This window comes from Megalobrama amblycephala, linkage group LG13 (assembly GCF_018812025.1).
Source record: "Megalobrama amblycephala isolate DHTTF-2021 linkage group LG13, ASM1881202v1, whole genome shotgun sequence".
Lineage (NCBI taxonomy): Eukaryota > Metazoa > Chordata > Actinopteri > Cypriniformes > Xenocyprididae > Megalobrama > Megalobrama amblycephala.
Genome location: NC_063056.1, coordinates 5025053 through 5052381, shown reverse-complemented (window position 1 = coordinate 5052381; position 27329 = coordinate 5025053). Strand labels below are relative to the sequence as shown.

Below are 27329 nucleotides of genomic sequence, written 5' to 3'. Positions count from 1 at the left end.
TCTGTGCTACTGAATCTCTGTAAATCAGCGGTTTGCTTCCTGCGTCAGCCCATATTCCCCAGTGGACTGGAGAGTGACAGGAAGCTTGTGGTGTATAGAGATTAGAAGTATCATTATACGTATGTGCGCACTCACTCGTGTGTGAACTCAGAAGAGCGTGCGCTGTGGTTTCCAGTGAACCCTGCTCAAAGCATCCAGTGTAGAACCAGCACAGCAGAGCCTTTCATGGAATCAAGATGTAAATATGCTGGCTCATTGTAAGTGTGACTTTGTCTGTTGATGGAGGGAGAACACTTCAGAGAAGTGCGCTAGAGTTAGAATTGCCTCCTGCATGAATGTGATCACGCTTACAAAGATTTATAGACGTCTGTTATGTGACATCATGAGCATTTGAGAACTGACATTTGCAAATGTAAAACACAGAAACCATCAGAACTTTCAAATCCTCTGTATGTGCTTCAATACTCTTACAGATGAAGGACCGAATACAACCTACAGAGTTCCATAGAAACATAGAAAACTAAAGGCTGCTCTAAATATAATATATTTTAATCTCAAAAGAACCACATGACCCTCAAGAATTATCCATTGGCGTTCAGGGGGGTTGACTGTTTTTTTAATCTCTGCTAAATTATTAAATGTAAAATGTAGAATCGCTTGCAGGAAAGTTATGAAATTTGGCACACTGATAGAGGCCATTCTGAACTTTCAGCAAATTTGGAGTCTCTAACTCAATCCTTCTAGTGCCACCAACTTATATTAATGCTAATACCTTTTGAACCATAAGGGCTAGAAACAAAACGATTAAACACGAAAATGAGATTAAACATCATGAAAATGATGGAACAAAAAACTTTTTTTAAGCCGTTGCTCCAATTTCCACGAAAGTTGAACCATATCATCTTCAGACCATGTGACAAAAAGTTGTGGAATTCAAGTTGATTTGTCAAACCGTTTTTGAAAACATGCGAACGAATTTTACGTAGTGCTTGCGAAAATAGACATAAGGCTCTATTTCCTCAACGCTTTATCGCATGTCATCACAAGCATGATCTGAGGTTACATGCTGCGTGTCGGGGCAGTGCCACCTATTGGTCCAGAGATACAAAAAGATGGCTATTTTTGCGTATAACTTCTGAACAGTTTGTCTAAATTCGGTCGAATGATATCCAATTTTCCCATATCGGCCATTTTGGGTGTCGGCCATTTCGAATGTTGTAGTAAAATACTGTATTATATAAATGCATTAACGTATCATTACGAAACTCAGTATGGGTCATCAGTATGATGCCCTGAAGGAGTTTGAGAAGTTTCGGACAGTGACACCTAGTGGTGAAAAAAAGCATTTACATGCTTATAACTTCGGATGTGGTTGACTTATTTTCACGGGAGTCATCTCCTTAGACTCCTGAATCTTTGCCGAGTCCAACAATACCATACATGCTAGGTTTCACCTTATGGTTAGTGCAACGTTGTGATTTAGTGTTTAAACAACATTTGCGAATATCATAGAAGCCGTAGGAAAATTTAACGTTAACGCTAATTGCCAAATGTCAAAATTTTGACAGTGAGTGCCAAAAAAATTGCAATCAAAGTCAAGTGTGGGGAATTTTTCATGTGTTAATACATATAAATGTCTTTAACTCCTAAACGAAATTAGATATTTTCACCAAATTGACACGCTTATGTATGGGGCACTCTGAAGACTGTGCCACTTGGGGGTGCTATTATTGTACAAAACATGAAATTGGCTCTAACTACTGTTGGTCTTCAAAACTTCAAAATTACATTCAAAATTGACATGCGGTATCTTTGTCTCAATTGCTATCCTAGTCCATTATGACATTTTGGTCTGCTGCTAGCTTCCTTGTTTGCTTCTGTTGTGCTTGGCCCCTTAATTGCTGCTTGCAGCTATATTTTTAATTTAGTACTACTAATGCATAGTCAGCCGATCAAAGTTTTAGAGTCGGTAAGATATTGTTTTTTTAAAAGAATTTATTTAGTTTATTCAGCAAGAATCCGTTGAATTAATCAGAAGTGACAGTAAAGACGTTTGTAATGACCAATCAGAATAAAGTATTCCAGAAAGCCTCGCAATAAAGTTATTTCTCTTGAAGTGAAAATTCACAGCTTTCCTTCAAAGCCCTGATTGTTCTTACAGTCACTGCAGCTGCCGAATGTTTTCTTCTGTCCGTCTCATGTGGACGGACGTCCTACTTGCGTAGGCTTATTAAACAAACCGTTGAGCCTCTGTGATCCCTGGCTTCTGTGCAAAGCTCAGGGTCCGTTTAGCGCTTCAGGCCTCATCATACACCGTCTGACAGCGTCACACACATGGTTTCTCTCTGTATTACCGCATGCTAGGATCATGGTTGCCGTTGTGTGTGCGTTAACCCTCTCGAATCAGACTCCCACAAGGGATGATTTTGAGCAAACGGAGTATATCGCCGCATGTCACACGACATCACGCCGCCGTAATTCATGCGGTGTCACGGCGGCCTGTTGCCGTATCCCTCAAATGTTAGTGCATGTGGCTTTGGTTGTCTTTGTTAATTTGTTGAGCTACTGTGCGGAATGTCGCTCTCATCTCGCCGTTCCACACATGGTTCTCGGCACGCGCGGTGTGCGTACGGAGCCTGTCAAAGCACATGACATTCACACATGGTTTTGAGTACCGCATGAATGTTGGGCTACTGGGTTCACTCGGGAAGCATATGGAGCGGGTTTGTACCCCAGCTGACCCTCGCGTGACAGCTCGGCCTGAGGGGTGTGTCCCGCTATTGTTTCATCACACTTTGAGTGTACACACTACATCACTGCCCAACAAGCACGAGGGTTTGCACGTAAACAGTGACATCATCGCAGCACTGTGCATTGCCTCTACAGGACTCTGCCTTGCACAGTCAACGTTTTAAATGGTTTAAACGCCTTGAGTGCCATAAGCTGTGTGAGCAATATGCAGAGCCTTGTGAAAAAGAAGTACTTTTTATGAATGTGAACTGAATATGAATTTAGTTCAATTTATTATATTATAGTTTACATTTATGTTAAATGCGATTTGTAGTACTTAAGAGTGCTTGTTGACCCACTTAAGTAGGGCGTAAGAACATCTTTATATGTAATTTTATACACTGACAAAAACAAAATGGTGTAGGATTTACTTTGAAACACATTTCACTCAGAAATTGCCAGTAAATTTTAACGCATAATTACCTAGAAATGGAAAGTAACATCGAATTAAACTAAATTTTGAAGTAGAAAGTGTGAAATAGTATTTTCTTGTAAAACGTTCTCCAGTTATCTTTGTTTTATTTACAACTTCACAATATCAATTTATACAGTGTAATTACTTTAAAGCTGCAGTCCGTAACTTTTTTTGGTTAAAAATGATCCAAAATCAATTTTTGAGCAAGTACATAACCAGCCGGTGTTCAAAACTATCTCATTATCTCAGCTCGATTCACAACGGTAATAATGTTTTATAATAAAAGCGACATGGTGGATTTCTGCGGGAAATTTGAGCATGCAGCAGCTCCTCTGTGCGTCATTACGTCATGTCCGTAAACAGAAAGGAAGGAGTCCAGGCTGATCGGTTTTATCACGTGAGGAAGCTGCCGGTATCGGCATATTTATAGCCTTTTCTCACAGCAGCTGAAATAATTAAACTTATCATTTTGATGGTGGATTGTAATCCAGAAAGGTCCAAATGACAATCATCAGTGACAACTGGAGATTCACCCGAAAAGCAAAAGACTTTGGACTGTGGAGTGACTACATAGTAATGCTGATGAACAATATAACAGTAATAATAATTTGCATGGTTTGGCGTGATCTGAGCTAAGCGATCGTTAGATTTAATCATAATTGGCAGCGTGATTTATTGTAGGCCTAATGCTTTTTTCCTCAGTTGGTCAGAACAAAAGTGGCAAAAATGTTACTTACTTGTTCAGACGATATTTTCCAGTGAAAATTCTTATATTGGTCATACTTTCAAAATGTAGAATCTGTGATTCTGAAGTACAGTATCCACACCGCGCTGACAGGCTGTGCCGAGGCACAACGCACGTACAGATAACTGTTCCGCATATGACTGCAATTGCAGGTTTCAAACAAGAGATGGCGACAAAGAGGGAAAATTGCGGACTGCAGCTTTAATTGTCTTTAAAGTGCACTGACAAGCATTTATGGTCAACTAAAATATATACAGTAATTTAATGTCATTTCTATTAAAACTATATGTTATGTATTTAAAAATGTTTATAATTATATATTTGTAATGATGAAGTTGCAATTTTCTTTGTCAGGTCAGGCTTGCTCGTTTCTGTTCCTGGAGTTCCCTGGTGTCTGTTACCTTGTTTATTTTGGTTCCTTTTACATCTTTAATAAACCTTATTTGCATTTGGATCCAACCCAAACATTTACTAACTCAAGCCCTAACCTAACAGTCCACTAACAGGCTACCACAATCTACTAATACTCTGAGTTAGTTGACATGTAGTGGCAAAGTTACTTATAGTTAGTAAAGTGTGGACCATCAAAATAAAGTGTAACCATGTTAACTTTAAATGTAATATCGAATAACACTCTACAGATAAAATTATAATGAACTACTTTACATCTGCTGTAGAATGTTAATCAACATATCAAAATAAGTGTACTTCTTTAAAGCACGACAGAAGAGTATTAAAACATAATGAATTGAAATGTACTTTGAAGTAAAACTTTTTAATTGGACATTATTACAAAGTGTGCTTAAGTAAACATTAGTCATGAAAGTAAGTACACTTGTGTTGCCTATTATTTCATTTATATTATATTATCTTCAAACAGTTTATATATATATATATATATATATATATATATATATATATATATATATATATATATATATATATATATATATACTTTTAAAGATTTCAAGTACACTACAAGTGCACATTCAATGCAATTAAGCACAATTCTTTTTCACAAGGGGTGGTTCCTGCAACTGCTCCCCTGGTGAGTCAGTTTTCATTTCATGTTGACTATAAGCTTCATCTAATAGGCTACTACTATGTATATAAAAGTACTAATCAATGGTGTAAAAGACTGTCAAAGGAACTGGATTCTTTGTACATACTGTACCTCACACATGCAGGTATAAAGAAAGTGCCTCAGCAGGTCAGTAACGGTGCCCACTGTTTGTTCCAGATGTCATCTCTCCAACACATTACAACCCGTACTTCAGGAGGCTGAGGTTTGACGTGAGCTCCATGGAGAAAAATGCCTCAAACCTGGTGAAGGCAGAGCTCAGGATCTTCAGGCTGCAGAACCCAAAGGCCCGTGTGTCTGAGCAGCGGATTGAGCTTTACCAGGTTCGTTCTCTCCTGTCCCTCAGCCCTTCATCTTTCTAGCATTTCCTTTGACTTCACGCGCTCATTCAACTCCCCGAACAACTGTCATGAAAGCAGCAGTACAACAGTCTTGTCTGCACAGTTACTTTTACACAATTACTGTTTTTCTAAGAAACAATATTAAAAGTTTATGCCAAACTATTATAATTTCTTCATTATGAGATCAGTAATGATGTATCACCCCCTTTTTTTATGGCCCCCAAAAATTTAAATGAATTTTATTTCAGAAATTATTTCAGGAAACATAATTATAGAAGAGGTGTATTCAAGTCATTGGGCCTCATTCTTGAAACTTTCTTAAAATATATGCGTAAATTTTGAGTAATTTGCATGTAAAACGGACCTTCCCGAAAACTCGACTCTGGATTTAAATATGCTTCATAAACATCAAATCGATTGATCGTTAAACGTGTGTATGTTAATGAATTCCAATCATTCATAATTAGGAATTCCAGAATAGAGGAATTTCAATTTTCATTCACAATTAGCATAATCCCCGCCTATAAATTACAGCTACATAAATTACATGTCCAGGAACACTGTGGAATCCTCCGAACTCCCTTCTCAGGATTGGCTCCAGTATATTGCATAAATGCAAAAGAGACTAAGTCAAGTGTTTTATGCCTAACAATAAATATTCAATTAATGCGTGTCCACCAAAGCGTTTTTAGCCAGCTGAAAAATGCCTGATGCTCTTCTGAAATCGGCCAGCTGGTGGAGCTTGAGAGCGCTTTGGAGGCGCAGCATTTTTTAAAGCTGAGACGCTTTGGTTGCTATGATTTGAAATATCCACGGCAGTAACGTGTTACTGGTATCTAATTTTGAAGAATATGAATGAATATAAAAATGCAGTAACAAGCAATATTAACTTCACATTGTACAATTAGGATGATTGGTCGGTGTAGTATTTGTCCCGCCCCTCCTCCACTGTGATGACAGCTGGGTAAAAAAATGACAGTGACAAGTTCTGAATTTTACCCAAAGTTGAACAGTTTTCAACTCTCAGCTGCATAAAAAAACACAAACTCATGAAATGTTATTATGGTACATAGATGATCAAAATGCAGTTTGCCTAAATGAAGACAGAAAGTTCAAAAGTTTTATGCACCATTTACATGTGGTCGGAAGCAGTTCGTACCGACTAACATTTTGAAAATACGAACATTTTCATGAATCTGAAAATGTACATTTAGAACGGCTTTACGAACAACTTACACAAAAATTTGTTCTGCTTGTGTTTCATAAATGAGGCCCTTTGTACGTAAGAATTGCAATTTAATGTATTTAATAGGTACACTATGCAACTTTTTTGGTTGTTAAATTTAAATAATCAGTCAATACATCATCAATCCTTCGCCGAAAAATGTTTTTGTCTTATCCTGATTCACTATGGTAAGCCTATTATAAGTGTTTATATTCAAGACCTGTGAGTAAGTGAGTAAGGTATTTATTGAACATATAAACTGCCATATGTAGCTCTCTAACATTATCTGTTGTGAAGGCTCATTTCATCATGGTTGTTCATCATGGATAAAGCTAGTAACATCTTCAGCTAGTCAGCTGGAGATCCTTTCCATCTAAACTGATTATATCTCTTAAGCCTAGTAGTGAATGTTTTATGAGCAGTAGGATTTTTTATTTTTGTATTTTTTTTTTTTCATATTCATCTGCACATACACGCAGAGCCGAAGCACACCCAAACAATGTTCTTCCACAAAATGCATGCAGTTTTCTTTTTAAATGCTAGAGGGCCAAAAGTTATCTTAAAATAAATAAATAAACTGATAGATCCCAACAAACAAATAGGTTCAAAGGTTTCAACAACTCAAACATTTCTCATCAAATACAAATACCTAAACCAAATGATCTGAGCTATGCCATCCTCATTAAAGCCCTGTACTCTTAATGTATGCATGAAAAAAAAAAAAAAAAGACTTTTTATCTCGCAGTTGTGAGTTTATAACTCACAATTCTGACTTTATTTCTTACAATTGTGAGATATAAACTCACAATTGACCTTTTCGCAATTGCGAGTTATAAACTGGCAATTCTAACTTTTTTCGCAATTGCGAGTTTATACATTGCAATTCTGACTTTTTCTCAGAATTGTGAGATATACACTTTCTGTTGCGAATTATAAAGAAAAAACTTGCAATTGCGAGGAAAAAAGTCTCACAAAAAAAGTTATTTTTTTATTCCTTGGAAACAAACTTCCATAATCAACACTTGTTTTATATGTGCATTTTTATTTTGGCTAAAGGAATTCTAGATAATACACTGAAAGAATTGTCACTCAGAAATTTCTAGTACATTTCACGAACAATTACAAAGAATCTGCAAGTAATGGACTGAATTAAATGTGAAATTTCAAAGATGAAGTTATTAATAAATAATTATTCCAAGCAATGAATGAGCCCGTGAACCATACCAGAGTTAATTGTAACCCAGGTCGCTTTTCAGATGGACTAACTCACACTCAAGTTCAGAAAACCGTTTTCACACCAACCAAGTGAACCAAACTCTGACGTCAAACAGACTTGTGTACGCAGTGTGAAAGCGCCCACACATGCACTTTTTAACCTCTCTTCTCCTCCTTCTCTTTCCTCGTATGTTCGTTTATTTATCTTAAGGGTGCTGTAGAGCTCCGGCCCATCGATCAGCGGGGTTTTATGTGTGTGTGGAGAGAAGTGAGTGTGGAATGCTGTTTGGTGATTTAGAGTTTCGAGGGTCTCGAGGGCCAAATAAAATCCCAGCGCTGTCGAGGTCTGTGCTCCCCACCTCCCACCTGCCTCTCCATTTAACCTCGCTCCCCTCCTCTCTGTTCATGTGTCAGGTCTGTCATGACAGGTGCAGTAAACACTGTCCCACTAACACAGAGATGGTGAATGTGTTAGGGAGGTTTTAAAAGGAGTTTGCAAGGAAGGGAGAGGTTGATCCTGTTCCATTTTTATTACTCATGTTAATGATCTGTTGTAGCTGCTCAGGAAAATACAGTCATTATAATTAAAGTGAACTTTAATGTAGTGCTATATAATAGATTTAATATAGTGTAACTACATATTACATCGACTAATTCAAGATGGGAGTCAAAAACAGTCAATTTAATCACCATACAGGCAAAAGTTTGCTTCAAGAATGGACTGATGTCTGAAGTTTGATGTATGAAAAAATGGTGAAACAGCTCAACCTGAAAAAGAAGAAAGAGCAATATTTTATGCAACTTCCCTATTATTTTCCCTGTACTTTATTCAAGACCAAGAAAATGGCAAACCTTTTTTTTTCTTTTCTTTCTTTTTTTTTCAAATATCATGAATTTCTTATTTGATGAATATCAGTGACATTGACAGTCGTCATATGACTTGGACAAAACTTTTTCAGATATTTATAATATTTCAACAAAACTGCTTCACAAATGTCAGGACTGGCGATTTGAAGATAAAAACCTATTTTAATCCAGAAATTAAATATGTTTATTACAGAAGAGCTGTTGAAAACAACCCAAGTTGGGTTGAAAATGGACAAACCCAGCGATTGGGTTGTTTTAACCCAGTAGTTGGGTTAAATATTTGCCCAACCTGCTGGGTAGTTTCATTTAACTCAACTATTGTTTAAAAATTGCTGTATTGCTTGCTTAAAATGAACCCAAAGTGTGTTGGAAATTAGCATTTCTTAATAATATTAATGAATAATATTAAACAATAAACATTTCTTAAATTGCTTATTAAAAAATGTTCACCTTTTGATTATTATTGTTGCTTCTAGTAATTATGTGTCTGATTTTTAATTTCCAACCTATTTAGCGTTCATTTTAAGCCAGATTTTAATTGGGAAAACATTTAACCCAACTGCTGGGTTTGTCCATTTTCAACCCAACTTGGGTTGTTTTTAACACAGAATTTTTTAGAGTGAAGGCACAAATAGCTTTCAAAACTTTGGGGCCAGTAAGAAAGTCACCAAGGCCGCATTTATTTAAACCAAAATGTAGTAAAAACAGTAATATTGTTAAAATGTACTACAATTTAAAATAAAAATAATATGCTGATTTGCTGCTCAAGAAACATTTCTTATTATCAATGTTGAAACCAGTTGTGATGCTTTATATTTTTGTGGAAAACGTGACACATTTTTCAAGATTCTTTAAGGGAATATCATTTATTTCAAATACAAATCTTTTGTAGCATTATAAATGTCTTTGCTGTCACTTTTGAGCAGTTTATGCATCCTTGCTGAATAAAAGTATTAATTTCTGTGTATTTTACAATAAATGAATAGATCGCTCATATCTTAGTGATTCAGCTCTCCTGTTAAACCAATCAAGTGTTATTGCAGTTCAGCGTGAAGATTTATCTCCATATCAGCAGTTGTGTAACTAGATTCCAAATTGGCCCAAAAGCCTGGTTTATGGACAGCAGACCCCTGTAGCTCCGGTCTAAGGATCCTACAATTAGTATCTCCGTTTTGGCCTCCGTCTGAGCCTCTCCATCCCACGTTCACCTCCGCGGCCTGATGGAAGGAAGCTGCGCCGTTGCAGCGTTGCAGCTGAAGCAGTGTTTTACGCATTAAGAGCTGCGCTGTCCAATGTAAACACGCAGCCACGAAGGACAGAGGAATAACAGTGCACCCTGTCCAGCATCTGTTTCCGCCACCACAGCCTCTCCAAGCATTTCCCAGGCCTGGCTAATCAATCAGGGAGCTTCCAATGGGAGGAAGGGAACTGCTGTTGAGGCACTGGACAGGGTACCGCTTTATACGGGGTGAACCGGGGCTGGCACATCCATGACAGTGTTTGCGGTCTGTGGTCGACCGATGCTGATGTGTTTCCTGTTTCTTTAGATTTTAGGTCATAAAGAGCTCACGTCACCCACACAGCGCTACATTGACAGCAAGGTGGTGCGCACCCGTATGGAGGGGGAGTGGCTGTCGTTCGACGTGACGGAGGCTGTCAGTGAGTGGCTGCTGCACAGAGGTAAAGAGTGTCAGAGTGTTTTACTATTAATGTCTATTTTGTTCATATTTATGTATAAGTCCTACCAACTTAAAGACCTAATGAAACCAAACTTGAACATTAATGGTAGTTTTCTCCAAAACATTGACAAAAAATGTCAATCTTTCTCGACCCAATATTTTGATGACTCATCTTGTACTCATGGGTGTGTCCCTTGTGAAAACAAAGTGTGCTTAATTGTATTGAATGTGCACTTGTAGTGTACTATAATATACAGTATGAAGGAAATAAAAGGCCACTTAAAGAGAGTACACTTTATTTGTCAACTTAAGTACACTTTTAAAAAGTGGACTTTGTAATAATAAAATTAATAGTTTTACTTTTAGTTCACCCAAAAATGAAAATTACCCCATGATTCACTCACCCTCAAGCCATCCTAGGTGTATATGACTATCTTCTTTCAGACAAACACAATCGGAGATATATTTAAAAGTATCCTGGCTCTCACAAGCTATCCAAGTAATCCATACCTTCTGAAGTGAAGCAATGGGATTTTGTGAGAAAAATATCCATATTTAAAACTTTAACCCGTGACACGATGTATTAGGTAGGATGTTGGAGTATCGTAAGTTTAGACCATAGACTGTAAAAAAAGATGGACGACGCAACGCCGCTTCCTTCCATTATAATGAACTGAAGCCAAAATGGGCCGACGAATGGGCGCTGACACGCTACGCAATACGTCAAAAAAAAAAAAGCTTGGAGCCTGGGCATGCGCCGAAGGAATCGTCAGTGGAGCCCGGAGGCGGAGTCGCGGTATCAAACTTCTGCCCAGACGACTGCGTCATCATTCATGTATTTTAAATGGACTATAAAAATTATACACAATTTAAAATTCTACCTCTAAAATAATAGGCTATTCTGTTTCTAGAGCAATAATATTTTTGAAACGGCAAATTCAGTAGATAAACTCAATATAATATGCCACTAGAAACAACTCTAAATCGTCAGAAACGGTCCTGCCATTTTAAATCAAGCTCAACTAACGTTACAGGAGATCGATTGCTGTAATTAGAGTAGGCTATCACTAGTTTTGTCCTGCTAATTATTATTTTATACCCATAAAAAATAATAAGTAACTGCCAGATAACAATCATCTGCTTTTTCCCGACATGGTTAACATTAGGTGTGTTATCTTAACTAATAACATTTACTAATTAGCTTATGAAGCCGACATTTAATGTTACAGAAAAAAGTTCAGTGATCCGTCAGATCCTGTAGGTCGGTTAGTACAGTTTACTGCTGAACAACTCATTTTGTTGGTGTTAAATAACAAAGAAATTGAAAATTAATAGTTAGTTATACATCTTCAATCGTCCCTCGAAGCTCCGACAGTCCTCAGACAAGCTGTCAATCAACTGCGAATCAAGACGACACGCCCCGTTTTTATAGCATCAAATTGCTAGCTAAAATCTAAATTATCACAAAAACAAACAGTTGAATATATATCAGCGTGATAACAACTACCTTAAATGACCAAAACCATCTTTCAGAAAGTTTTATTTGAAGCAGAATTTCTTTTTAAGTTTTCACTGAAGTCTCATTCGACTGCATTGAGAGGGCGGGGTTTATGACATGTACTGCATCCAGCCAGCAGGGGGCGATCAAAGAGCACACAGCTTCACTTTTCAGGACGTATGAGACACACCCGGTTTAGACGCCTCTTGCGATTTAAACAAATAGGGCTGTGCAACAAACTCAAGCTCCTCTTATATCGAAATACTCTCTTGAAAAATTCTCATTTTTGGATGTCTAATTCGTGACCGGAGATTTGTTTTGCTCTATCCTCACCTTCCTCATTATGTCATGCGTCGGGTCAGAGGTCACTCTTCCGCTGCAACACGATGCGTATGGTTGTCTGCCAGAAGCTGGTTATTATAGTTAATAAAGTTTTAAAGTCCCTCTATCGTGCTATTTTAAAGGTTCTCAATTTTGTTTTGGAGGTCTCCTATAACAGGTTTACATGCATCAAAGGTCAAAAAACACTTTCATTTTCTCATAATATACATTGCACATCACCACATTTTTCAGTGATTCTCAAACGACTTGTCCGATGCTTCAGTTTCTCTTAATTCCTCCTTTCTGCGAGCCTGCTCTGCTCTGATTGGCCAGATGGCCCAGTTTATTGTGATTGGTCTACCACTTACAGCTCCAGACCTTCCTAAAGCTCAGTGATTGTACACACTGTAAAGATAGTAGCGATGGCGTCGATTTTACCATATCACTCCGAGCGCGAGACCGATGATGAAATATTAGAAGAACTAGTTATTCAACCCGATCATCCATCGCAAGGACGACTTGAGCTGGACGTTTCTCAATTTGACGTTCATCATGAGATGTTGCAAATGTAATTCCTCACCATCAGCATTAACAAGTGTATGTCCATCAACAAACCAATGTGTATATTTCTAGTTTATCGCGGTGCACATGTGGGAACTGTATCATTAACCCTCAGGGGTCTGAGGATTTTTGGGGCCCTGGAGAAGTTTTGACATGCCCTGACATTTGTGCTTTTTTCAGTTGTTCATAAACATATTAATGGAAAAAGTGTCATTACACTGTATTCAGCACAAACTAGGCTACAATAATATGTGAGGAACATGTATGTACATGTTTGTATTTTTGAAGGAATAACATTTATGTGTGGTTATTGAAAAAACAAAAAACTAAAGTCACTGAAATAAAGCCAAAAAATATATATTAAATCTTTGTTCACAAGACTTCTGGGTATTTGAGGTTGTAGACTAGAGTTTTTGCTTCAAAATGAGGTAAAAATTATGCTGCCTGTTTGTTCATATAAAACAATAGAGAGATTTAAATTTTCTAAAACATCCTTGGTCAAGAAACACAGTATGCGTGGAGGCGTGAATCATCATGAATAATGGGTGATTCTCACCTGAGAAGACAAAATAATCGCATAAAGAGCTCTAATGAGCTGCATAAATAATAAGCTCTTTCAGATAGGTAGGCTGTGAAAAAACCCTCTGATGTTGATCATGTCTCAAATCTCATCATGGTGTAAATCAAACATACAGAAAAAACAGCAATACTGTGAAATATTATTACAATTTAAAATAATGGTATTCTATTATATACTTCAAAATATAATGTATTTCTATGATACAAAGTGTCTGAACAGTTATGTTACCTCTATGGCATTTCATATAGGCTTTTAGCTTAAAAGCATGCACATTTGGAGAAATATTGATGGATTCTCATATGTTTGTCAATTTTCTATACAGAGGAGTAATATTTATTCAGGATTTATTGTCATTACTATGAGCGCTAGATACTGTGTTTTCAATTCATACTTGCAGCCGGAGGGCGCTCTGCCCCTTTTGTCCACAAATGCCTGCTAAAGAAGAATAGGCAATCCAGGAAATAACTGAACTAACAGAGGCCAGAGATCGCTAACTATGGCTATTCAAAACACTTTTCAAGACAATAAATACACGATTGAGATGATGTATGCATGTATTGACTGAATTTGCGTCTGAATAGCGCTGGCTCCGTGGCGTGGCCGCATTAGAGGATAATGAGCTGAATCATGGACTTCTGACATGGCTCTCTTTTCATACAGATTACATAAACAGAAAATATTTGTTTTCGATTTGACTTACACGATTTAAAAACTGACATTTCAACATTTTTTTAGACAGAAGTCTCATTTTTTTGTGATTAGTATTCACTAAGTTACAGTTCATTTTCTGAGAACTATCAGATTGGACTTCGTTCAGAGGGAGACGAGAAATCACGCATCATGTTAGTTTTCTTTATTTTACAAAAAGCACAACATTTTGTTGTTACTCTGAGTGTACACAAATAAAAGAAGATTTTCCACAGATTAAAATGGTGTATAACTCTTAATTGTATGTGCAACATTGACAGAGTATTTTGAGTCTCTTTCACACTGGTTAGAAAAAACCGCGGTGATCACGCCGGCGTGACCGCCGACCCAAGGGAGTTAGCTGTGTCAATAACAGTGCATGCTTTAGCCGAGAACTAACATGAATGACTATTAAATTTTGTAAAACGAATCTTGCTCCATCCTTTATTATTACTCAAAGTAGTAAGAATGAAAGACAATCTGCATTAATGGACACAGTTTTAGGTAATAGTGGCCCACAGCTGATTAGCAGAAGTATATCAGTAAGACAGTGATAACATGAGTTAGCCGGTTAGTCGGAGACATGCACAATATAGCTAAAACACAAAACTATGTATTTTGAACACTCGGTATAAAATCAATAATTAATCACACTATACAGTTTGTGATTCTGAGCAGGAAGTTGGTCCAAATAAAGTGGATACTGAACCATCTTTAACCACTGACTCTTCACAGCCACATCCTTTGGAAGTGAAAATAAACCGAATTCCCTTTCACAGCGCAGAGCACAGCGTCTTGTCAACATGTTATCCACACGAATGAGCTACAGCGTTTGAGAGGGTTCAAGTTTTCATGGGATGTCCACGTAGATCAAAGGCGGGCATTATGCAAATGTGTTAACTATTGAAGTGTGAATTTTGCAAAATGGGATTCAAACTAAAAACAACTTGTTTAAGTGGTTTAGAGTTGACTCTTTATTTTGAGAGACAATAACTTTATTTGTGATGCACTGTCAGCTTTACAACTTTGCGGTCTGTTTACATTCACATACAGCTACATTACACACACTGCATAAAAGGTCATTTTCAAAAATCCATAATAGGGGCACTTTAAATATGGATTTTTTTTTTTTTTTTTTTTTTTACACAAACGCATCGCTTCGCTTCAGAAGGCCTTTATTAACCCCCTGGAGCCGTGTGGATTACTTTTATGATGGATGGATTTTTTCTTTTTTTTTTGCTTTAACTCCCCCCCCCCTCCCATTCACTGCCATTATATAGCTTGGAAGAGGCAGAATATATATAAATATATCTCCGATTGTGTTCTTCTGAAAGAAGTAGAATTTACTTTTAAACAATTTCCACTTATAAATTGCTAAAATTCACAAATAATTACAAAGAAATGGTAAGTAACACATTGAATTAAACATGACATTTTGAAGTAGAAAGTGTGAAGTAATATTTCCCTGTAAAATGTACTTTAATAGTCTTCAAAAAAATCACATCCTCAATGCATGCAAAGTTTAGTGAGTTTTCACCATAGTTTTTCAAAGTGTAAGAGAATAGCAATAATAACAGGCCAGGGCAAAAGAAATCATGATGGTGTAGGATCATCGTCAGCATACATGAGCTCATAACAGTTGGAGCCCAGCGGTTCTCCATCACATTACGCAGGAGAGCGATAGACATCCGCACAGCAGAGGCTACAGCGGGAGATATTCAGCATTACTAGAGTGGCTATGATGAATGCTGGAGCTGAGAGACAGCAGTGACGGTGTGTGACTCCTGAGGGATCATGGGAGTGGGCTATCTCAGCCTAACTCACTCAAATCAGGGGCCCGATCCAGAGATGAGCTCATTTATCTGCTGTAGATTATCTGACCTTGCTGTGCATGTAGGGTTTTTTCACTGTTTTTCTCTCCCACCAGACAGAAACAATGGATTCAAGATCAGCCTGCACTGTCCCTGCTGCACATTTGTGCCGTCAAATAATTACATCATCCCCAACAAGAGCGAGGAGCTGGAGACACGCTTTGCAGGTGGCTTTGGGTGGGGGTGCGAGTGAGTGTGTTAGTTTGTGTGTTAGGGCTGTGTGTGTGTGTGTGTGTGTCTTGGAGAAAAAGAAAAGAAAAGTGGGGAAAAAAAATGTTTTTATTTCTTCATAGAGTCCATCAGATATATATTTACTTTTTGTCAGAAAGAAGTGGGTCTGATTGAGGCCTGAATCCCCCCAAATAAATTCAAAGCAAAAGGATGCAGAAAAAACAGTCTGGACACACCAACTCATTATAGATTATGCCTATTTGTCACATTTTAGAATAATAATAAAGTCATCAAAACTATGAAACAACGCAACTGAAGACATGGGAATTATGTATTGACCAAAACATGTGACACAAATGAAAACTAGCTTATATTTGAAATTGTTTAAAGTTTCCACCCTTTGTCTAGCTTCCAGATTCGAGTCAGATACTGCTTTTTTTCAATGGTATTGAACAAGTTTTTATGTTTTCTAGACACATGTTGATTCTTCTCCTTGACTATTGGTCCTATTAAAAAATATATAATTTATTATTATTAATATTACTATTATTTAAAGAATTTTTTGACAAGTCAGACCCAGTAGCCTCGTGGGCAGCATTCCGACATATAGCGCGGTGGCACTTCGGGCGATCTGAGTTTGAGTCCCGGCTCACGGACCTTTCTAGATCCTGATTACAAATTACTCAGATCATGGTTTGAGGGGGTTTAATGCACCTCTTAATGATTATTAATATCATCTAATGTTCCTGAAATACTCCATATGTTGTCTGCATTAAAGAAGACTGAAAAAATATAATATTAACAACTACACCTACAGCAGTTTTATGTTTTCCAGCTTTATGTTTTTCTATAAAAATGTCACCTCTCCTGGTTAACTGTTTTTGGCAGATTTTATCCAAATTGACATTGAATTCAAGGTACACTGAAGAAAAAAAAAAAAAAAAACTTTTACTTACTTAAAAAATACTCTTAATTTCTTACAGACATTTTACCTTAAATTATATTTATGGTTTGTTCAAATTTTAAATTTTGATTTAATGTTAATTCAAAATGTTTATTTCCGCAAAGACATAAACAGTCATTCAAAGACCTTACCATACTTAATCAGTTTGCTTTAGACACAAGCCAAAAAATTACTTAATATTAGTGCTATCAAACAATTAATTGCGATTAATCGCATCCAAAATAAAAGTTTGCGTTTACATAATATGTGTGTGTGTGTGTGCTGTGTATATGTATTATGTGTATATATAAATATGTAGAAATATAATATAAGAAATGTTTATAATAATGTAAAATTTAAAATAAAAAAATGTAAAATAATTTTTCATGACTTATATATAAATATATTTGTGTGTGCATATATATATATATATATATTTTTATTTTAATATATTTTAATATAGTTTTATTTTCATATATATATATATATATATATATATATATATATATATATATATATATATATATATATATATATATATATATATTATTATTATTATTATTTTTTTTTTTTTTTTTTTTTTGCTTTTACCACTTAATTTTACCATAAATAAAAGCTATAATATGACAGTAGAAAGTTCAGTTAGGATAAAACTAAAATATTTTGTTAGTGAATGGTTAATTTAATTTACGATAGTATAAATAAAGACAACTTTAAAATACCTTAGTGGTGATGTCTTTTGAAATATGCATCATAGTTTGTATGATGTATCTTCTAAAAAATAAAAAACAACAGACAAATTAATAAAATCTACAATAATTTCAGCAATCAGTAAAACTATAACCATGATGTGTCCTGCAACAGCAAAAGTAATATTAAACACAATTGTTTCTTTTAATTGTTTCTATGGAGAATATTAACAGAACCATGATTCCCTTTCGTGGGAACTATCGACGCTGCGTGATAACGCATTGGGAACCTTCTGCGGGATGTCGTCACTGAAGCACTCATGTATCTAGCCAATCGCGTAGCGAGACGTCAGAGACGGGTGACGTCACGGACCAGGAAATTATAAAGCACACGCGGATGCAGAGCACGCTAGCTTCTGTGTCTTCAGCAAGCGCTCTATGTTATCTTGTGTGTCTTATTTGGTGTTGTTTGTCTCGCTATCATTGCCACAAACATTATCTCTTCGTCTGAGGACAAGAGTATTGCAGTTACACCACACATATATATATATATATATATTGTGAATAAAAAGACACGAGTTAAAATGGCGGAAGGCAGACATTTCAAGCAGTGTGTTCATCCATGCACACGCTACATTCCAGATGGGGACACCCATGAGATGTGTGTTGTCTGCCTGGGGGTTGAGCATGCACAGGCAGCTCTTGAGGGGGCTGTCTGTGTCCATTGCGAAAAGCTCACCCTCAGAGTTTTAAGATCACGCCGGGCACTCTTTAACAATAAAGAGGGTGCTCCGGTTGGCGTTCGCAAATGGAGCTGGCAGAGGGGGTTGAGACGGGCCCAGCCTTATCTCGCCCTTTACCTGCCAGCCCCAGTGCCTCTTCTCAGGCGGCGGAAGCACGCGTAGCGGTTTCTTCCCCCCAGAGAGATGCACCAGCGCTTCACCTCTCTTCCTCTTCCGTTTGGCCTATCATTATCACCCTGCACATTCACGAAATGCGTGGACGCAGCTCTGGCTCCATTGAGGATCCAGGGCATTCGCATACTGAATTATATCGACGATTGGTTGATTCTAGCTCAGTCAGAGCAACTAGCAGTTCAACATCGAGATGTTGTTCTGTCCCATATGAAGAGGCTTGGGCTGAGGCTCAATGCCAAAAAGAGTGTGCTAGTTCCAGCTCAATCCACCAATTATCTGGGTGTAGTGTGGGACTCCACCACGATGCGGGCACATTTGTCTCCCGCTCGGGTGAGTGTCATTCTTATGGCAATGAAAGGGGTGAAGTTAGGCCAGTCACTCACTGTAAAACAGTTCCAGAAACTGCTGGGTCTGATGGCAGCTGCGTCCAACGTAATACCTTTTGGCCTTCTGCACATGAGACCCCTACAGTGGTTCTCCCCGAGGGGAAATCCCTTCCGCATGATCAAAGTCTCAAAACGATGTCTTCGTTCTCTGACCATGTGGAAAGACCCCCGGTTCCTGTCCCAGGGACCCGTGTTGGGGGCCACTGTTCATCGCGTAATGCTTACGACAGATGCCTCCCTCACAGGCTGGGGAGCGATCATGAGTGGTCGCTCAGCTCAGGGTCTATGGGAAGACCATCAGCTCTCTTGGCACATAAATCGGCTAGAGATGATGGTAGTGTTCCAAGCTCTAAAACACTTTCTCCCAGACCTGAGAGGTTACCATGTGTTGGTTTGTATGGACAACACTGCAGTGGTTGCATATATAAATCATCAGGGGGGTCTGCGGTCTCGCCGACTATATTACTTGGCCCGTCAGATCCTCCTGTGGTCTCAAGGGAAGCTGCTCTCGCTGAGGGCAGCTTACATCCCGGGACATCAAAATGAGCGGAAGTCGACCTGTTTGCTTCGGGAGAGTCAACCCAGTGTCCGCTCTGGTACTCCCTAACACATCCAGCACCTCTGGGTCTGGATGCTATGGTACAGACGTGGCCGAGGCTGCACCTGTACGCATTTCCCCCGATCGCCCTGCTCCCGGGAGTTCTGGAAAAAGTACGCCGAGAAGGGGCCAATCTAATACTGGTAGCCCCATTCTGGCCAACCAGGATATGGTTTTCAGACCTAGTGTCATTACTCAACGGCTCCCCAATGGAGCTTCCTCTCAGACTTACCTCCTGTCTCAAGCGGGCGGCATGATTATACATCCCCACCCAGAACGACTGAAACTATGGGCTTGGCCTCTGAGGGGGCCAGGTTCGTAGATGCTGGTCTCCCAACCGAGGTTGTGGAGACCATTCTTAATTCCAGAGCTCCCGCCACGAGGAAGTTGTATGCCTACAAATGGAATTTGTTTTCTACCTGGTGTAGACATAATAATACGGACCCTGTCCTTTCTTCCATTAGCTGTGTGCTAAAATTCCTCCAGGAAAAATTCTTGGAGGTCTATCTCACTCAACCTTAAAGGTTTACGTTGCAGCAATTTCAGCATATCATGCTCCTCTTGAGGGGAATATCTCGGTAGGTCGAGACCCCCTCGTCACACGCTTCCTCCGTGGCACACTGAGGTTGAGGCCTCCAGTGCGCACAAGGGTTCCGACCTGGGACTTGGCTGTGGTCTTACAGGGGTTAGCTGAGGCTCCCTTTGAACCACTAGAGGAGGTTCCTGAGAGGTTCCTCACTCTTAAAACGATTCTTTTATTGGCTATCACTTCTCTGAAGCGGATAGGAGACTTACAAGCACTCTCTGTTGCTCCCTCTTTTCTTGAATTTGCTCCAGGAATGGTGAAAGCATTCCTGTATCCCCATTGTGCTTCAGTCCATCTATCCACCTCCATTTGAATCTGCGGATCAGGAAAAATTGAATCTGTTGTGCCCAGTAAGGGCTTTGGATGCTTATGTCCACAGAGCTGCCCTGTGGTGTAAGTCAGATCAATTGTTTGTCTGTTATGGGTCCCCTAAAAAAGGGGGCCCAGCATCAAAACAGAGAATGACCAAGTGGGTGGTCGAGACCATCTCACTTGCCTATGAAGCGGCCGAACAGCCTTCTCCTTTGAATGTTCGCGCCCATTCGACTAGGGGTATGGCGGCATCAAAAGCTTTGATGTCAGGAGTTTCCATGGGTGATATATGTGATGCAGCTGGATGGTCATGCCAGCACACATTTATTAAGTATTATAACCTTGATATCGGCTCCACTCCGGGGTCCTCTGTTTTGTCAAGATAACTTTGACAAGTGTTTGAGCTACGGCTCAGTTGGGATTGCGTTCCCAATGCGTTATCACGCAGCGTCGATAGTTCCCACGAAAGGGAACGTCTCAGGTTACAGATGTAACCCTGGTTCCCTGAGTAGGGAACGAGACGCTGCGTCTCTTGCCGTACCCCTGCACACTTGTGAGTGCTTGCTTCAGACTTACTTAGAAGCTAGCGTGCTCTGCATCCGCGTGTGCTTTATAATTTCCTGGTCCATGACGTCACCCATCTCTGACGTCTCGCTACGCGATTGGCTAGATACATGAGTGCTTCAGTGACGACATCACGCAGAAGGTTCCCAATACGTTATCACGCAGCGTCTCGTTCCCTACTCAGGGAACCAGGGTTACATCTGTAACCTGAGACGTTTTCAATTACACCAATCTAAAAATGCAACTTAAATAAATGACTCCCTGGGAATCGAACCCATGACGTTTCCAGCACCATACTCTACTGATTGAGCTGCAGGAACGCCCTGTATAATTGGTTGATTTCTGTCTGATTTCTGCCTGGTTCACAGGCATAGATGACAGCTTTGTGCACGGAGGGGATCTGAAGATGTTTAAAAAGCGCCGTCACAGTGGCCAGTCTCCACACCTGCTGCTGATGCTGCTTCCATCGTACCGTCTGGAGTCCCAACACAAGAGCCACCGACAGAAACGAGCTCTGGATGCAGCCTTCTGCTCCAGGTAGGACCTTTTCATAAACAGCTGAACTGACCTTTTCCCCAGAGTCTGTATCTGAAGCACAACAGTGTTTAAAACAGCACAGTGCTTCTGGTATCTCTATAGATGCTCATCTGTCGTTGCCAGATGTCAGTCCAGGATTATGCAATCTCTGGGCCACATATCAAAGCAGACTGGACCACCTATCAAAGCAGACTGAACTTAATCAATGAACTGGAAAACTTTTCACTGTTAGATTAAAGCTAATGTGGCTCGATTGTCTTTTAATAAAAATCATCTGTATTCTCTCTCGTCAAGCCCATTGCTGTCACGATCATGTTATACGAATGTGCTGTTAATTTTATACTTCCTGACATATCGTGACATAACTTCCATGATAACATCCAGTATTAACAAGCTGAGAAACTATCATACATTTCTGTCCAAATCATAAGAAGAAAAATCGACATTGAAATTGGAAAGTGGTTTGATCTGATTTTCAGTGTTGGCCAGAATTCAAAATTTTAAGAAATCACTTGAAAAGAAAAAAACAAAAAAAAAAAAACATTTTCTTTCCTGTATTGACAAATTTCTATTGGAATAGAGGGTTTGGGTGGGACATCTCCAAGGACTCATCCTTTTTCTCTTTTTTTTTAAATAGCCAGTCGACAGTAAACACATCACAGCTGTGAACCATTATTTGCTACTTTCTAGTCAGTTGCAGGTTATATTAGGGGGAGGGGCATTCTCATTCTAGAAAGCATTTGATTGGTCAGAAAACTGTAGCGCAGGATAAGTCATCAATATTTTAAATGTCTATAAATGTTTTAAATGTTTGTGAATTAGAATTGATTTAGTCACAGTGAAATTACATTAATCCAATACTCATTTAGCAATATTTTTTCAAATATTTTAAATATGAGGGAAGAACAAAACACTAAACTTGGTTAAGGTATTTATTTAACAAAATTATTTTGGGGGAAAAGGACCACTGTTACAGGTTTTTATGGAAGCTTGTTTCTGCCACTAAATAAATAAAAATATTAAAGGTAATTGCAACTTTTTATCTTACAATTCGGACTTTTTTTCTTGCAATTGCAATTCTGACTTTATTTGTCAGAGTTGCAAGATTTAAACACAATTGTGAGTTAAAAAGTCAGAATTGCGTGATATAAACTCGCAATTGCATATTTTTTACTTTTTTCTCAGAATTGTTTATATCACCCAATTCTGACTTTACAACATGCAATTCTGACTTTATATTACACAATTATGACTTTATAACTCGCAAATCTAACATTATATCTCGCAATTCTGACTTTATAACTTGCAAATCTAACTTTATATCTCGCAATTCTGACTTTATAACTCAGAATTCTAAGTTTATATCATGCGATTCTAACTTTATAACTCACAATTATGACTTTATAACTTGCAATTCTAACTATATCTCGCAATTCTGACTAAATCTCGCAATTCTAACTTTATTACTCACATTTCTGACTTTATAACTCACAATTCTGACTTTATATCATGCAATTCTTACTTTATAACTGCAATTCTAACTTTATATCATGCAATTCTTACTTTATAATTTGCAATTCAAAATTTATATCTCACAATTCTGACTTAATAACTCACAATTCTGACTTTTTAACACAATTCTGAGAAAAAAAGTCAGATATTAATTCGCTATTGAAAGTTTTTTTATTGCCTTTTTTATTTTTTATTTCATGGCTGAAACAAGCTTCGGTTTTTTACTATGCAAAAAAAAGAAAAACAAAAAGCTCACAGGAAAAAGCATACACTGACTACAGCATAATCAGTTTCTAATAATCTGTTATTATTTCATTGGTTCTCTTGTTTTTTCATGTGTTCATAATTTCTTTGTATGACAGCCTGACTAAAAATTTTGTCTGCACAATTTGGCATGTTTCATTGTGTTATCATCACAAATTAAACAACTGACTAAAGCACAATATACACAACGTGCTTACAAAATTTTTAACGCATTTTTAATAATATTTGAATAAAGGGTGAAGATGTCAATTTACCTAGGCCAGACATGACTTTTGGCCACTACTGTACGTTTTGTGTATGAACATGTTTATGGGTAAAAATATCAAATGTATTATTAAAAACTACATTTTGAGCAGTTCTTTAAATTCAATTCCATTTTAAATTCAAGTTCAATAACTGAAATTAAATTTAAAGGTTTTTCTTGCTTCGTTTTATTCTGAATGCTGGACATTTAACATATACCACTATTGTACATGTCCTACAAATGCATTTGTAGAACAAACAAACAAACAAAAAAATGCCTCTACAAAATTTACTGTGGGATTCAACGGTGGACAATCTATTCATGTAAAACTAGTCTTGTGAACATATGCATAGAGTTATAGAGAACTCTACTGCTGTTATTTCTGTCAAAAAGTGTTTTTTCCCCCTCTCATTTTAAGCTTATAATTGATTATTTATATTTTAAAGAATATGCAGTTTTATGTGCATGTAATATGAAGGCGTAGCAGCAATACGGCAAAATAGAATTTTTGCATGCCAAACTTCTCTGGCCCTCAAGCCATTGGGTTAAACATCAGTTCTGTTTATCATCCCACAGAAATGTGCAGGACAACTGCTGTTTACGCTCTCTCTACATCGACTTCAAGAAGGATCTGGGCTGGAGGTGGATCCACGAACCGAAAGGTTACAACGCCAACTTCTGTGCAGGAGCCTGTCCGTATCTGTGGAGCGCAGACACTCAGCACAGCAATGTAAGACACTGTAGGACAAAAACCTTTATCGTTTATTACCTTGTGCTTGGTTGGAATGAGCTGGAAAGATTCTACTGTAGATGTAAAGCTACTAAGACAACAGATAAATAGTTTGAATAACTGCATTTCATGTCCCGTTTCAGATCCTTGGCCTCTATAACACCATTAATCCAGAAGCGTCTGCATCTCCTTGCTGTGTGTCTCAGGATCTGGAACCCCTCACAATCCTCTACTACATCGGCAAAAACCCCAAAATTGAGCAGCTCTCCAACATGATTGTCAAGTCCTGCAAGTGCAGCTAGGAACCGATTAACTCCATTTCCGAGAACACACACTCACACGAACAAACATACAATAATTTAAACCCAATCACAAACAAGCTGGGCAGGGTGTCAAGGTACTTCCTACAGAATAGTTCCTACAACAAGTACAGACCATCAAAAACTCTCAAAAACCAAGATGATACGTAAAAACACACATCTGAATGGTGTGTGGATGTGTGAACTGTCGGCTTGTGTCACGTCACCCACTCATCACTCTATGGATGTGAGTTTGGCAAACACTGGAAGTATGTTATAGGTGTCTATATGTGAAGCAAGCGGAAGAAAAATCCCTTGTTCCATTTATTTCAAACAAACACTTTTTTTTTTCTTTTTTTTTTTGGTCATTGTTGTTGTTGATTTTGTTTCCCTCAATAATTCAGATATTGTTTGCTTGACTATTTGATAATATTTAAAACCCATGATATTGTTCACCAATAACGGTGAAGAGCTGGAAACTTCTGGCAAGCGTTTGTCGCAAACTGTGTAGCTGTTGCAAATGAACTCCAAGTTTGGCACGAATAAACCGTTTTTGCAAGGGGGTAGAGTTGGCGACTGAAAGATGAAATATTTTTAAAGTTAATGCGTGCCTCAGAAAGACATAGTTTTACCACCTTACATGGTGTAAAAAAGGCCAAGACCAACAAGTCATGTTGCTCCAAGCAGCCAAGGACGTTTTTGTTCCATTGCGAACAGTCATTTAGGTCAGAAACATTCTCTACACAAGTACAACTGCAACTGCCGTCGCGAATGCTTGGCCAACACATTGCAAGCAAAACCATTGCACATTCTTACATTATTGTGGCAGTTTCTATCAAATGTCTGTGCCATTAAGCCAAATGTTTCATCACGCAGATAGCTAGATATAAACGTGTCGACATTGCTACGCAAGAAGCTTTGTTCCAGCATGACAGTAATTGATCTAAAAGAGAAAAGCAACTAGACGTTTATGCTAGTGTGCAAAAAGGAGGCGTTTCAGAAAACCACACAGAGCTATACCAGAGCATATAGTGCCTGGTTAAACTGGAATACGGGTGGTTAGTGAATAACACGCTGGTTTTGTGCTGAAATAAAGCACGCAAAAGTGGCAACTTCCTGAATTCGTCCCTTGCTCCCTTATTACAGAGCGGGTGCAGCTGTGATGTCAGCAACTCAACAGTGTTGAAAGGAAGTGATGTCATCAGAATGGTACAGAGACTGAGGCGATGGTGGGTAATTCACAATAGGTATGTTTACATGCGCTGATTTTCGTCAGTTCATTGAATCCGATCCGATTTCAGATTCTGAACGTTCCCTAAGCGTTGCAATCCGATTCACGTATTCGTTTACATTCGTGTGCATTACATATATTCCAATCAAAACCAGACTTATAATGAGTAAAGTTGTCATATTTTTGCCTCGATGACGTCTAAATAGAAAGCGCTTTTTTAAATATTCCGAGTCTGACCAGTTGGGAGGACGTGAGAAGTAATGTCTCGCATGTAAACGTAGCTATTGATGTGAGAAGAGTTGTGTCAGTAAAGTGAAAGGATTTGAAGAATGTGAACAGACATGTAACGGACAGGTCGTGTAAGTGAGAGACAGTAACCCCAGTTCATCCTTTTGAACATGTTGTGCAGAGGCCAGCTTGACAAATGCACTGCAGCAGCGTTTTCATGGAGAAATGTTTTAAACACATCTCAAAGTGTCTTCCTGAATTTGTGATTTTGTTTTCTCTCAGAGAAAGTGATCCTTTGTTATGAAGAATTGCACTGACTATTTTATTTCTACTTTTTTTTTGTTTTTGTTTTATTATTTGTAACTATTGTTTGCTGGTTTTTATTCGTAGTTATAGCTTCACCCGCATAACATGAGCTGATGATGTGAGTGGCTTCCAGGTGGAGGTTCACCTTTTAAGTCCTTATCTTAACCAGAATTAGAGAAGAGAAAAAGAGAAACGTCCACTCACGCCCAGGATTTTTAGGTGACACTTATTTTATTTGTATTAGGGCAAGAATGCCAGTGGACTTCCTGCAGACACAGGAAGCAGAAGGAGACACCAGCATTGTCACACTAGAGCTGTTTATTGTTATTGTTGTCTATGATGATGATGATGATGTCGATATTGTTGACCCACTATGATGTATTGTAACACATTACTGTTGTGGTGCTCTAGTGGTAAATAAATTATTTAAGTGACAAGGGATGGTGTGTGTGTGTGCTCTCCTTGGAATGATAATTTGCTTTAGTTTTCAATTAGACAAGTTAAATACTTATTAAAAAATACATTTGCATAGAGAAAAGTTATATAAACAAATAAAAAATAAAATAAAAACAATCTAACTACAAGAAACAGCACAAATAAATACATGAGAACAGCTGATGAACAGCTTTCAGATACAGAGATAGAATAAAGTAATCAAATATAAAATAACACTTCATAAAAACGTCTTTGAATAATTAAAGATAAAACATTGTTGAAGTTACAAAAGCTATTCAGTCAAGAGTGATTTCTTAGTGCTTTGTCGTTCGATTAACATTAAAGGTGCCATCGAACATTTTTTTTTACAAGATGTAATATAAGTCTAAGGTGTCCCCTGAGTGTGTCTGTGAAGTTTCAGCTCAAAATACCCCATAGATTTTTTTAATTAATTTTTTTAACTGCCTATTTTGGGGCATCATTATAAACGCGCCGATTTTA

General features: G+C 38.0%; 1 protein-coding gene across 1 annotated transcript in view; it reads left to right on the top strand.

Moving 5' to 3' along the window:
- The window catches only part of tgfb2 (transforming growth factor, beta 2), a 54303-nt gene extending 27471 nt beyond the window's left edge, over positions 1-26832 (top strand). Inside the window, exons 2-7 of the mRNA XM_048151832.1 lie at positions 5191-5354; positions 10227-10359; positions 15933-16043; positions 21411-21579; positions 24176-24329; positions 24473-26832. Of these exons, the coding sequence (XP_048007789.1) occupies positions 5191-5354; positions 10227-10359; positions 15933-16043; positions 21411-21579; positions 24176-24329; positions 24473-24631 (890 nt within the window). The 3' untranslated portion in view covers positions 24632-26832. The remainder of the gene's footprint in view (positions 1-5190; positions 5355-10226; positions 10360-15932; positions 16044-21410; positions 21580-24175; positions 24330-24472) is intronic.
- Positions 26833-27329: the final 497 nt, after the last annotated feature.